At 37.3% G+C, this 12891-nt stretch overlaps 1 protein-coding gene across 4 annotated transcripts in view; it reads right to left on the minus strand.

The window, feature by feature from the left end:
• BICC1 (BicC family RNA binding protein 1) overlaps nucleotides 1–12891 on the minus strand; it is a 240234-nt gene that overhangs the window by 19582 nt on the left and 207761 nt on the right. For 3 of the 4 annotated variants that reach the window (XM_015592218.1, XM_015592220.2, XM_025049393.1), the window contains exons 11-17: nucleotides 11235–11396; nucleotides 10439–10635; nucleotides 10173–10305; nucleotides 9450–9606; nucleotides 6442–6607; nucleotides 3706–3745; nucleotides 3165–3319 (exon numbers count right to left, since the gene is read on the minus strand). In XM_015592218.1, coding sequence (XP_015447704.1) covers nucleotides 3165–3319; nucleotides 3706–3745; nucleotides 6442–6607; nucleotides 9450–9606; nucleotides 10173–10305; nucleotides 10439–10635; nucleotides 11235–11396 — 1010 coding nt within the window. The remainder of the gene's footprint in view (nucleotides 1–3164; nucleotides 3320–3705; nucleotides 3746–6441; nucleotides 6608–9449; nucleotides 9607–10172; nucleotides 10306–10438; nucleotides 10636–11234; nucleotides 11397–12891) is intronic. The other variant, XM_025049392.1, reaches the window with a different exon arrangement.

Genomic DNA, 12891 nt, shown 5'->3' on the forward strand with positions numbered 1-12891 from the left:
ATATATATATATTTTAATTCTGCATCTAAACTCTTCTTGAGAATAAAAAAAACACTCATTCTAAAATCTAAATGTAATTCATTCAAATACTATGCCAGACCTGGCTAAACATGGTGATTTCTAAAAACGTTACATAATCTCGTGATATCTTCTAGCTTGTTATCTACTAATTAAAAATTAAAGTATCACAAATAGCAGCTCACTTCTACTCTTAGATTTATACAACTTAATCAGACAATCTCGTTACTCTTAGTGCTAAGAAATTAAAAACCATCTTTGATTCCCACTGAAGGTTTTTATTTGTTCTAGAGAAAGTGACTATTCTGCTTTTAAGAGATGAGTGGTAAAAATAAAAGGAAAATCCCAAACCTTTTGTAGTTCTGTTGATGTGACCGATGTACTGTGGGCCAAAGCAGCCTTTTGTTTGACCTTTGGTATCCCAGTATGTCATCAAGTGAATAGGGTCATATTTTTGAGTCTTGGAGAAAACAGTCTCAAGCTGCCTGCTTCTTAACCAACAGAACAGGCTAATTTTTTAAAGCAGCCCCCAAACTGGAAACAATTGCTCAAGCCTAGCTTCTCAGTAATCTGAATAAGGAGCTCAAAGCATCAACTTCTTGCCTCAAGCAAGTTTCCTGCTCTAGGAAACTCCATGTGCCAGTGAGCAGCCTACACCCAGCAGGACCTATTGGCTAAACATGCTTCTCTTCATAGATCAGCGTTCTACTTATCCATCTGGGTTTGTTTTTCTTTGGAAAAGCGTATGGAAAAAGAGTGTTTCTAGCTACCCTCTGATTTTAAAATATTAGTGCTATAAGCAGAGGTGTGGTCAAATTTAATAAAATTTTTTAACTTCTCTTTTACCCAGGTCCTTCTCCACCCCATCTTGTATCTTGTTGCCATGTCCTAACCCAAAGAAGCAATCCTCACTTATTGCCAGCTTTTAATCCTTTTTGGGCTACAGCAGAATAAAGGGGGAAGGAATGCACCTGCAGACGGCAACTACTGCCAAACATCAGATCGTGCCATGTAAGGGGCCCTTCTGCCCTTTTCAATGAATTTAGATGCGTGAGGGAAGTTCAAGGCCTGTCCTACACACCACGGAGAACCTAGAACACCATTCCCAAAGAAAGTGCAATTTTATCTTTTCTTAAAGGGGCTGTAGATAAAAGGTTCCAAGGTGAACACCCATGCACTGATCTAGCTGGTCACACCCTTCTCCCACCCCTTTGTCCCCGGAGAGCAGTGCTTCCAGAGGGTGCCCGCGTTAGAATCACACTAGGCTTTTGCTAAAAATGTTGATTCCTGGTTTCCACTCCCCACCTGATGAATGAGATGCTAGAGGAAGAACGGGCATTTTTATCAAGCTCTCCACGTGATTCTTATATTTATTAAGGCATGGCAACATGGCTCTAAATCATTTACATATCACCTTTGCTATGTAATCAAACGTACCCTCTTGGGTTCAACCATTGGGAAGAGGAGAGTAAGGAAATTTTGTAAAATGAATTCAAGTCCTTTCTCTGACACCTACTGCCATGACCACAAATAAGAAAATCTCATATTTCAGCAGGCTCTTGGTTTTCCTAAGGGTAAAATTCTCCAGTGGAAATAACAGTAACCACTAAATATGAGAACTTACGATACACTATGCTGTGCACTGGATGCCCTCTCCCATGCCATCCTCAAAACAACTCAAACGAGGAAACAGGCTCAGAGGAGTGAAGTCACTCATCAAAGCTGTACATTTATCAGTGGTGACGGTCAGACCCCACAGCCTTTGCACTTGATCATTACATTATTAGAATGGTCATCATTTCAAACATACTGTTGGTCTTTGAGAGGAGAACTGAACTAGCATTTCTACAGAGAAACATTTCATCTCTGAAAGTACAGAAACGTAATCAACCACTTAACACTACACTCTGCCAAGGGCAATGGTGAGCGAAGTGGACGACCACGGGTGCATCAGTTGAAAGAATTAGCACGGCAGTTTTAAGGTCTCTGCCAACAAAAGGAGATGTTTAGTTTCTCTCAGAGCTATAATGGCAGAAAGAGGTGTGTACTTTCTACAGCCTCAAATTTCTTCCTTAACGGTTTCTACATTCTAGCTGCTTACAGTAACTCCAATCTTTAAATACAGCCTGCCAGATTGCTACTGTGGGTCTGACAATGAAATTCACAGGAGATTGTTCTTTTTTAGTATTTCAATAGTTATTTTCTTTTTCACTTAGAAAGCCAAAGAAAAAAACTCGCATGTTTGCTTTTACCCTTCATCAACAGTCTGATTTTTACAAAGAAAGCAGGTGGAGAAAAGAAGATCGATCTACAAATGCCAGTTATTAGACTAACAATTATGAAACCCTTAACCGGTATTTGTTTTTCAATCTCCAGTGTTCTGGTTGAACACTGTGATTCTTGGATTAATCATTTTCATCCATGTTTGGGTTTGCACAGTCTCCCTACTGTTATGTGTGCATGCATTGTGCTCTAACTCCACCCTCACTTGGCAAAAGGCTTATACCAAATCTGATACTCTCAAACTGAAAAGGCCTTGCTGAGTGAGTCACGGGTAGCCTGGCTGGGAAGTGTGGAATTCTGGATTCCTTCTCCACGTGGTGCAGATGCCAGCTTCCCAGTCTCACTCTGAGCAATGCAGCCAACATCTGGGAAACATAAAATCTTGGAGCTCTTGTTTGTGGCACTTCCTGCTGTGTTCCTGGCACATCTGAACACACTGAGTTTTTCACTCATATCTGAAAACTTGTTTTTGTTGAATATTTGCCTTTTTCCCTTATGGTGGGCTTGCTAGTGATACTCTTGGATAAAGGGTTTATTTATACATTTCATGGTATATTAAATCTGTCCTTTGCTTAATCTCAGCCCTGCTCCAGCATTTATAACTCTCCCCCTAACAAAAACACATTTATCGAAATGTATATCTCCATAACAGCTGATCAATAACTTTGAGAGAAGGTACATAAAAGACCATAATATATTAGACTGCATCAATTTTATGGCAATATGTTTACAAGGATATAAATTAAAACAAATCCCCATTAATGATTTTCCTTATGTAAATAAAGAATGAGAGGGGAGAGATGATTGTTCTCTTTTGCTGAGAGAACACACAGGAAGAATGGGTAGGACATGACTCTACAAACCTCAAAAGTAGTTGTCATTGTGGGCTTATAGGACACATGATTGGCCCTTCTCAGCTCCTTGATAGTTTCAGCTGGCATAGATTTAGAAAACCCGAGGCCACTCCAGGTATTTGTAGGTGTCCTGACCTCCGTCACCACTGGTTTCTTTAACATAGCTTTGGAAAACAGAATATATATAAAAAAAAATGCTTGATATTTTTAATGTTTCTTAAAAAATTATTGAGTGTTTCTTTGATATATGTAAAGGAAAAAATCACTGAATATTACTTCTTAACATAAAATGCCTTATAGTATCTTCATAAAACATTTTATACAAAGTAATGGTAAATTTTACAATGCTACATTATTTCTTAATTGAACTAATGCTAATATATTCAACAAAATATATTGGACCTCAACAAAATTTGTGCAACTCACACCCTAAACATTCTTAGTTTCTTGTTATGATGTCCAATTTCACAATTCAATATGAATACTGAAAAACCTTTTATCCAGTCTACTGAAAAAAAATCAAAGTATAGATCATTAACATATCACTTACCTTTGGTTGCTAATAGCTTCTTTTGTTCATAGTCAAATGCCTGAAAATGAAACAGAGAGAAAATATCTTTATTGCCAGTCTTTTCAAATGTCATGCCAATACTCCATGATTACAGAAGAAAGGTTTTAACTATAGCCCAAGAATCTCCTTGGGACACATGGAAAGCTTTGCACCATAATATGCCATTAATTTTCTGAAGTCTGATAAATTTAAACATGTTTACAAAACTAATTAATTAGAAAAATAAATTACTGATTCTGACTTTGTCATGACAGTGATAGTTAGAAATTTTCCCTCAAAAGGAAAAAAAAGTTCCTATTTACTATGAATATGCAACATATCAGGACAAATAGATGCTAGAGTACAGTGAATAATCTAATAATAGTTATGCTTTCAAAATAATGCATTTCCAAAACGCTTTCAGGTTATCTACTGACCTCTTTGTTTCTAAAAACCTCCTCTTCATTTAAGTAAAGCATGCCCTGAAGTGGTATAATGTGGAAACAACTTAAGAAATTATTTAGCCTAACTGGAATAGTCTGCTTTTGAAAGGAGATAAATGGCAAATGTCTAGCTTTAAGCCATAATAACAGTCAGCAATACAATAAAATTAAACCTAGTTACTTTGTATTGCACAGGACTAAGATGGCATTATTCATTCTTTCCACTCACATTGAATAAGCGACTTATGACACAGTCAGGTATACACAGAAGTAGACCTGTGTAGGTAGGTCATTTTGAGGAAAGTAGTCTAGATATAACTACATCTCAGATGCTAACCCAGTGTTCTCAACTCCCCAATTTAGAGACTAGCTAAGACTTGATTTAAGAATGCCTCGAAGGCCTACCAGGAGGGTCAAGAACAAATTGGCAAGAGCTCTTTTGCCCAGGAGGACTATACCCCTACATGTAGAGAAGGCACCCAGGTAATTTACAATCTGAAACAAGATACTTTGGAAATGTGTACAAATAATAATTAGGTCAGGATACTAAGTGAAGACGCTAACTCTGACAAACCATGATGTGTGTTTATAACACTAAGAACACGTCAGTAAATCCGAAGAGCCAATTTTTTAAAATTACACAGTTTGATGATGTTTTTGAAATCCTAGGTCTAAAATGGCATTCAAAATTAAAATCAACTTTTAATGATTAATGGCTAAGGGCAAGGTGTGGGGAGATCCTAAATTCACTTGTTCAATAAATATTTATTGAGTCCCTCTGGTTAAAGAGACTGTGCAGCACTTTGTGGAAGAATAAATTAATTAAAAATAATCTGTAGCCTCCAAGCCATGCAGTCTTAGCAAGGATGGATAAAAGAAATAACTACAAAAAAATACCTACTAGGAAGGGAGATAAGTGTGAAAAGAGGAGCTGAAGATATAGCACTCCACAAACAGTCAGGAGACAGAGAGAGTTTTTAGCAGAAGGAACCAGGGAGGTCTTCAGTCTTTCTCCCTGTCAATACTCAGTGACTATTATCATTGGTTTCTTAATGATTTTAGGAGTCAGCTCTTTATAAACAGCATAAATACATGTGTTTAAGTTGAAACTATATCACCAAGAACACTTATCTATCCTAAAATAAAGAAACATGAAAATGGTTCACTATAGGTATAAACCTGATGGAAAAGAGAACCACAAGGTGGATTAAAACCATAAAGGGATCATAAAGCGGATGTGATACTCCTTACATGAGAAAATTTTAATTTATATTAACTGAAAATAAATCCACCAGAGAAAATGTAACAAATGTCATTTTTTTTTTTTTAACTTTGACACTTTATAAAAAGGCCATGGCTTTTGTAAAAACATTCATCTGAAAACTCATGGAAATGTTCAAATGCAAAAACATCAAAAAACAGACAAGCAGGATTTAACCAGTTTTCATTGGAATTATAGGAATATAATTTAGTTCCACGAATTAATTCCTTTGACATATCTGTGACAGCTTTTTCATTTCTAGGATTTTGTGAAAAATTTTCTCTTCCTTTTTTTGGAGGTAGGGAGGATGGGGATAATAAGTCTCCTACTATGAAGTACTTAAGTCTACCCAGTAATTCTGATACTGAAAGCAAATGTTTATAGGACTCTAAAAGCACAAATCACAAAATCCTTATCCTTTATATTGTGATCCATATGAAATGAGATTTCTGAATTTCATGGTCAATAGCCTGTTTTGAGTAATTAGTCTAATAGTTTGAAAATGGATACAGAGACAATCCCTACTGAAGAAATTGTGTAAAATAATTATGAAAATCTGTGAATATAATCATCAATATTTACCATTTGCTTTCAAAAACCTAGACTCATTTTTATAACTGTCTAAATGACAACAAATGTATCACCTCCATTTTATAGATGGAAGGATAGATATTATATCTATTTACCCAAGACTATGTCATGATGCAGTAATACTTAGAAATAACAGCTCTGACATTTATCTAATTTTTAAAACAGATGAATAATGTCATTTGATTAACACAGAGGGACAAAGGATGATTTATGTCACTTTTCATATTATATTTTAAAGTACTCTTCCCACTAAAGCAAAATCCTGCATTTCATTTTCACGTTTACAGCAAAACCGATTCCTAACTAGTGCATATATATTTAAATTTAATCTTGACTAGAGTGCAGAAACAAACCGGATTTCTGCTCTACTGCTGAGCACTCACTGAATTCCCCATTCCCCAACCTTGCGTTTGGATGACATTCCCATTTTTTCATCATTACCTGCATGTTGACATATGACGGCCGCGAGGCCAGGCGGGCCCTTTCAGAGTTTTGCTGGGCGGCTGCAGCCCTCTCTGCGGCACGCTCACTCCCCGGAGCCTTCTTGTCAGCCAGCGGGCTTTCTGTAGCACTCAGTTCAGGATCTGAGAGCAGCCTGTCGGTGCTGCTGTGAAACAGAGTTTGGAATTTAACACTTCACTATCATATACGAATGTGCTGCATGTTTCCTGTGTGCCATGTTTTCTCTTGTATGTTTACCACTGTCAACTATTTACCTGTATTATTTCATTTAATCCTCACAACACCGCTATGAGGTAGGTAGTAGTATCCCCATTTTACAGACAAGTACCTTGTCAGGGTTATAGTTCTGATAGACGATAGAGCTGGAATTTGAACCTGGGTGTCTAAGAGCTGGAGCTAAAACTCTTTCATGATATATATTCACACACATTATATATAGTATATATAGCATACTGTATATGGTACATGTGGAATAGACATAGACAAGATTCCTGATTTGGATACATCAGGAAGATGGCAATGGCCCATCCATACACAGTCTAAACAAGACTGAGTCAATGAGAAGCCATGCAGATGATCCAATTCATGTGTGTGAAATATGACATTGCTAACAAATCTGCTATGATAAAGGTGGCAGATAAATAAGACATATTTTCCAACACCTGTGTGGGAAGAGCATGAAAGTACTTCTTAAAATGGGGAACAATGATTTTAATTACAAGAACTGATAATGACTTACACGTACACTCGAGTTCAAATCCAACTGCATGTTAAGCTCAAGTAAAAGAGAAATAAGAAACGGTATTCATCAAAGAGCTGATTTGTTCATTCATTCATTCATCATAAACTACTCAGGTGCGCCAGGGGGAATCAGAGGAATAGAAAGAGAGGAGCAATAAACTGTGTGTGACAGAAGTTCACAGAGGCTTCACAGGAGACCCTTGAACTGGAATTTAAAAGGCATCTGTAGCTTCACCAGTGTGAAGGGCCAGGAGAACAGCAATTTGGAAGGAACAGCATAAGCAAAGGAAAGGAAGCAAGCAATGCAGATCATAAGTGGTTTTAAAGCCAAAGTATGACAAGACCAGACTGTGTGTTCAAACTAATTACTGGAACAAAAGAAAGGACTAATAAGGAGATGAGAGACTGGAGGCAGGAAGACCATTCTGGAGGGTGCAGCTTAATTCAGATAACAGACAATGATGAATTCACAGCACAATGATAAAAGGAGTAGGTAAGTACTTCAAATGCTTCAACACAAAGAAAGCAAAATCATTTCTATAATTTATACTAAATAATGTTAATTTTGAGTACTAGTACCAAAAAAAAAAAAAAAAAACAGATTCAGACAAAATGGTAACAACGGCAATTAATTGACCAAAGAGTATATAAAAAGCAAATCAGATTTTGGTAAGATAAAGAGGAAATAAGAATACATATGCTGTATTTCCCTCTAGACATTCTACACTGTAAGGATATATAGTTGACCCTTGAACAACACGAGTCTGAACCACATGGGTCCACTTACATGCAGATTTTTTCAGTAAATTTTCAGTGAGCCTTCCATATCTCCGTGTTTTACATCCTGGGAGTCAACTAACCATATATCAAAACAGTATTTTTGATTCATGGCTGGGAATCCACAGAGGCAGAGCACCAACTGTATGCACTGTTCTATGTCATTTTATATAAGGGACCTGAGCACCTGTGGATTTTGGTATCTGTGGAAGGTGGGGTGGGGTGGCGTCTTGGAACCAATCCCCTGCGGATACCAGGGGAGGACTGAAGTCGAGTTTTCGGAAAGTAAAAATTATTTATACATGGATTTTTGACTGCACAAGGGAACTAATGAGAGAGTAGAGGGAACTGGGTGGATGGAGATGGGCGGGAACAAAGCCTTTCAGTGTAGAAGCTTTTCATCGTTTTTCTTTTTAAAAACATGTGAACAGACTGCCTATTTGAAAAAAAAATAAGATAAGTAGAAAAAAATAAGGATAACACATTTCTAACCATCCTATGGTAAAGGGGTTATTTTTAATACAATATATCTATTTATGCTTACTGTGATTTATAATAAATGAAATCACGATGCTGTCAAGTATTCATTAACAAAGTTAGCAATTAACAACCTTGGAACAAGGGAGGCATCGTTTAAGTTAGAAATTCAAAGGCAAATGGAGAATTCACAGCAGGAAAATATCTAACAGCAACAATTAGAGTAAAAATTGCCTTGCTGATTACTGAAGAGCAGTGAGAATGTTAAAGTTTCAGAGCAATATAGATGGTTTAGAGGACCCACAGAAAAACTCAACCAACTGAAAGGGGGAGAGACAATAGAAAAGACATATGGGTTAAAATTACCCGATATTATTCCTTAATAAAATTTTTATCCACATAAACATCGCTAAAACTGAAATCACACAGCCAAAAAAAAAAAGGAAAACCTGACATTCATAACTACATGGATGGAACTTCAGGGTATTATGCTAAGTGAGATAAGTCGGATGGAAAAATACCATAATCATTTCACTCGTGTGGAATTAAAAAACAAAAACAAATGAACAAACAAAATCAAAAACAAAAACACACTCATAGAGGCAGACAACAGATCGATGGTTACCGGAGAGGAAGTGGGGTACAGGAGGGCAAAACAGGTAAAGGGGTCAACTGCACGGTGCATGGAGACTAGGCTTTTGGTTGTAAGCACAATGTAATATATAAGGATGTTGAAGTACAATGTTGCACATCTGAAACTTATATAATGTTATAAACCAACATCATCGCAATAAATTTTTCTTTTTTACAAAAAGAAAAGAATTATAAAGAGAAATGAAAACAAAAACTCATGGATAAAACCAAACTCACTTGAACCAAAGAGCACTGACTGCTGAACAAATCCAGTTTTGTTCCACTAACTTAAAACAAATCCAGCTTATTACACAATTTCTTTCAAAGGATCAAGGGCTTTTAAAGATGAAACTACATACTGTAAGTGGGAGTTTTTCGTGCCTTGCAGTAGTTCCACTGTCTGCCTCTTGGCACAGGAAACTTTGGAAGGACCTATCATCTGTTTCAAGTCACCAGCATTCCCAGAATGGGAAGGACTTCGAGGCATGCCTACTTCAACAAACGCATCATTACAACCTGCAGAGAAGAGAGAAAAAAAATGAAAATCCAGGCATCGCCTTATCATCAACAATCACCTGCAATGGAAACAAACCAGAATCCAACTCCAGGGAGACACAGACATTAACAGCTCTCAGCTGCAAAGACAATACCTTATTTAACAAATGAAGGGTGCTTCAAAAACTCAAGATGAAATCTGAAGACCCTTATATTTTTTAAAGATTGTCAGAAATGGAAAGGTTATAAAAAGAAATACTCTACTTATAAAATTTATATACATACACACACACACACACATACACATATATATGTATGAATTTAGTAAATTGATGCTTTCCTGCTAAACAATTCACTTTAATTTAGGAAGAACCAATGAAATGGGAAAGCGATTCTGTGAAAAGTGCTTTTCAGTTTATCTTTCATCACGTTCTTCAGAGTTTCATTCAAGATGTTGTCTTTCTGCATACTTGTGGCGGGAGGAGTCATGACTGGTTAGCAAAATCAATTAGCAATCACTGCACAGAGCTTCTACAACCACCTTTATCCAAGTCAGAGACCCAGGTGAAGTTCGGAAGGAAAAATACCTTCTACAGGGTTTGATTTGGGCGAGGCCTGCTCAGATCCACTCGATTGTCTGGATGGATCACTGTGATTTGCACTCAGCACTTTTTCTCCAAGAGATGAAGTGGATATTGCACCATATTTTATATTCGGAGACTGAAATAACAAAATGATGTACAGATATGGTCACAATTCTAAAATTCACTTCAGGAGCAAGTTTAAAAGTGTTACTAGTGGCTTATTTCTTATAGACAGTGTGGATCACATTATTCTATCTGAAGGACATTACCTGTGCATGTCCATTTAAAGAAGGAGAGATTTTTTTGCCTTCTGTCTGCATACTGTTGATATGGACATCGACGGGAGTCAAGCCAGGAGGGGGAGATGGAGCTGTGTGCCCGTAGGCGGGTACTCCAGACAACAAAATGTTGGTTAATGTGGCTTGGGCAGTAGATGGAATCATAAGGTGTGGTATGGCAGAAAAACCTAGAACAACATTTCATGAAGACAGATATGAGACAGGAAAAAATTCAGAATCAACAAGCATTATTTTATTATTTTCAGTAACAACAACAAAAAAATCATTTTTGTTGCAGCAAATTCAGAAGAGAATTTGATTTTTATACCTCTCTGCAAATAGGTTTAACATTACTACACAAAAGAATGTTAAAATGGAACAATACTCCAGAGAATATTTAATCCAAGCTCCTCACTGGACAGATGAGGAAACTGGCTAGATTCAGCATGCACCTAGGACTACCAAGCAAATCTGTCCAACCAGAACCTACGTTTCCTAATTACCAGGTCAGTGATCTTCACGTGCCTTTGTCACTGCTCCCTGCACATCATGCTCTTCTTCCTGATCTGCTTGTCACATCTGAAGATTATATTTTGCTTTTATGAAAAACTCACTGCTTTGTTGTGCATCATTTTAACTAATTTACATATTAGAGAATTTCTCTTTGGCTGCAGTATGCTTTGAACTATAATTTTTTCCTAAGGAAATGGAACCATTAATAAATTTTATTTAAAAACTGATAATACCTAAGAAGACATGCCTTTGATTGTACTTAAATGATACTGACCTGTGGCACTTGAAGTATTAGCAAGTGGGGGTGCCCATAATGTGGGGCTGGGGGTGCCGGAACTTGGACTTTGCAAAGGACTGACTGAGCTATTAAGAGCATTCAGGAGTGAATTCGGGGTTGTCGAAGTGTTTAGAGATAAGGTGGTGGGGCCCAAAAGACCTGTAATAAAGGAACGTAAGGTCAATATGCATAAATTCAAGATTTTAAAATAACAGATGGCACCAACACTGCTACTTGAAATACACATTGATATAATCTGATATTTTCTAAATATAAAATATGAGTGACAGATTACCTTTCAAATATTCAAGAGACATTGATGATACGACTCCAACACAGGACCCAGCTTATCCACAAACAGACGCTGACCAGGAAATGGAAGCTAGGTGCCCAAACCAGGAAGCAGCCAGGGTCACTGAGCAATGCCAGCCACTTTGCTTTCATTTCAATAGCCAGGATGAACAAAATTCTGCTCAAGTGGAAACTCGTTTTTATTTCTCTCATAGCTCAGTTGTCATATGCTTTCAAACAAACTCTTCAAACCACTGACAATTAGCTGTGAATAAGGGAACATATTCCGGCAACAGAATGGCTCCAATCGGCCCATGTGCAGATGGGCCAAGCTACCTGGAACGGTTTTCATACCATCAAAACACATACGTGACTTCTTAGTGTTCTGTCTCAAAGCAGTTTTTTCTCAAGGGAAAATTTTTTTGTTTTGTTTTTCACTTGTTTTAAGGATTTAATGTTTGATTTAATTTAAGTAATGAAATTTCCCTTTGGGCATTTAAAATATGTTCTACAGTGTGAATTTGTCTACACGTTTCCAGGAATACTTAAAACATGAAGTATTATAGGGTAGGTATAGCCATGAAAACATTTTGCATCTCTGCTCGCTTTTTTCATCTCCAGTGCAGCAAGAACTCAGGTCCTCCTAAGTGTGTGACTGGCATTTCCAGATACATGGCTGTGATGTTATGACTGTTCAGGTCTCCAGCGGAAGGGACGACTTTGAAAGACTATGGGCCAAGGAGAAAAAAATCTGCCTTTACTGTAATGGCGTCTGTGCAGGGCTCCTTGGAGTATTAATCATATTATTTAAACATGTTATATTTTTTAAAAGCAAGAATAGCTATTAGAAAAAAATTAAAGACTGCTGAGAGTATTTATTCTGTCTCAAATCAACACTGAATGGGGTGGAATGATTTGCTGGTGTTATTGCATTAACTTTTTCTATAAAGGCTACTGAAAAAATGTGCAAATAGTGAACCTAACGTAATTTAATATGGTAACGAACTTCAGCCTGTAAGATGGGAATCCATAAATGAGGCAATAAATATCTCATGACTATCATGTGGCTCACTCTACTTTCCTAAATACTAAAACACTGAGGTGATGATGTTCTTTCATCTCCCTGTTCTTTGCCTTGGATATAAATCCAGATCCATCTGCTCCCCTTGGGGGCCACAGGCTAGATTTCCTTTGTATCTTCGCGAGGCAGGCCTAACCACTGGGAGTGGGGGGTTCTGCTTGCTTTCACCTCCCCCTCTCCCCACCCCTGACACAGAACTGCAATTACTTTTTGAAACGCAAAATGGATAATCTTTATCTCTGGGGAATGATGGCAATATTGCAAACGCAAGAGAGAACAAAC

This window comes from Pteropus alecto, unplaced genomic scaffold (assembly GCF_000325575.1).
Source record: "Pteropus alecto unplaced genomic scaffold, ASM32557v1 scaffold155, whole genome shotgun sequence".
In the NCBI taxonomy this organism is placed as follows: domain Eukaryota; kingdom Metazoa; phylum Chordata; class Mammalia; order Chiroptera; family Pteropodidae; genus Pteropus; species Pteropus alecto.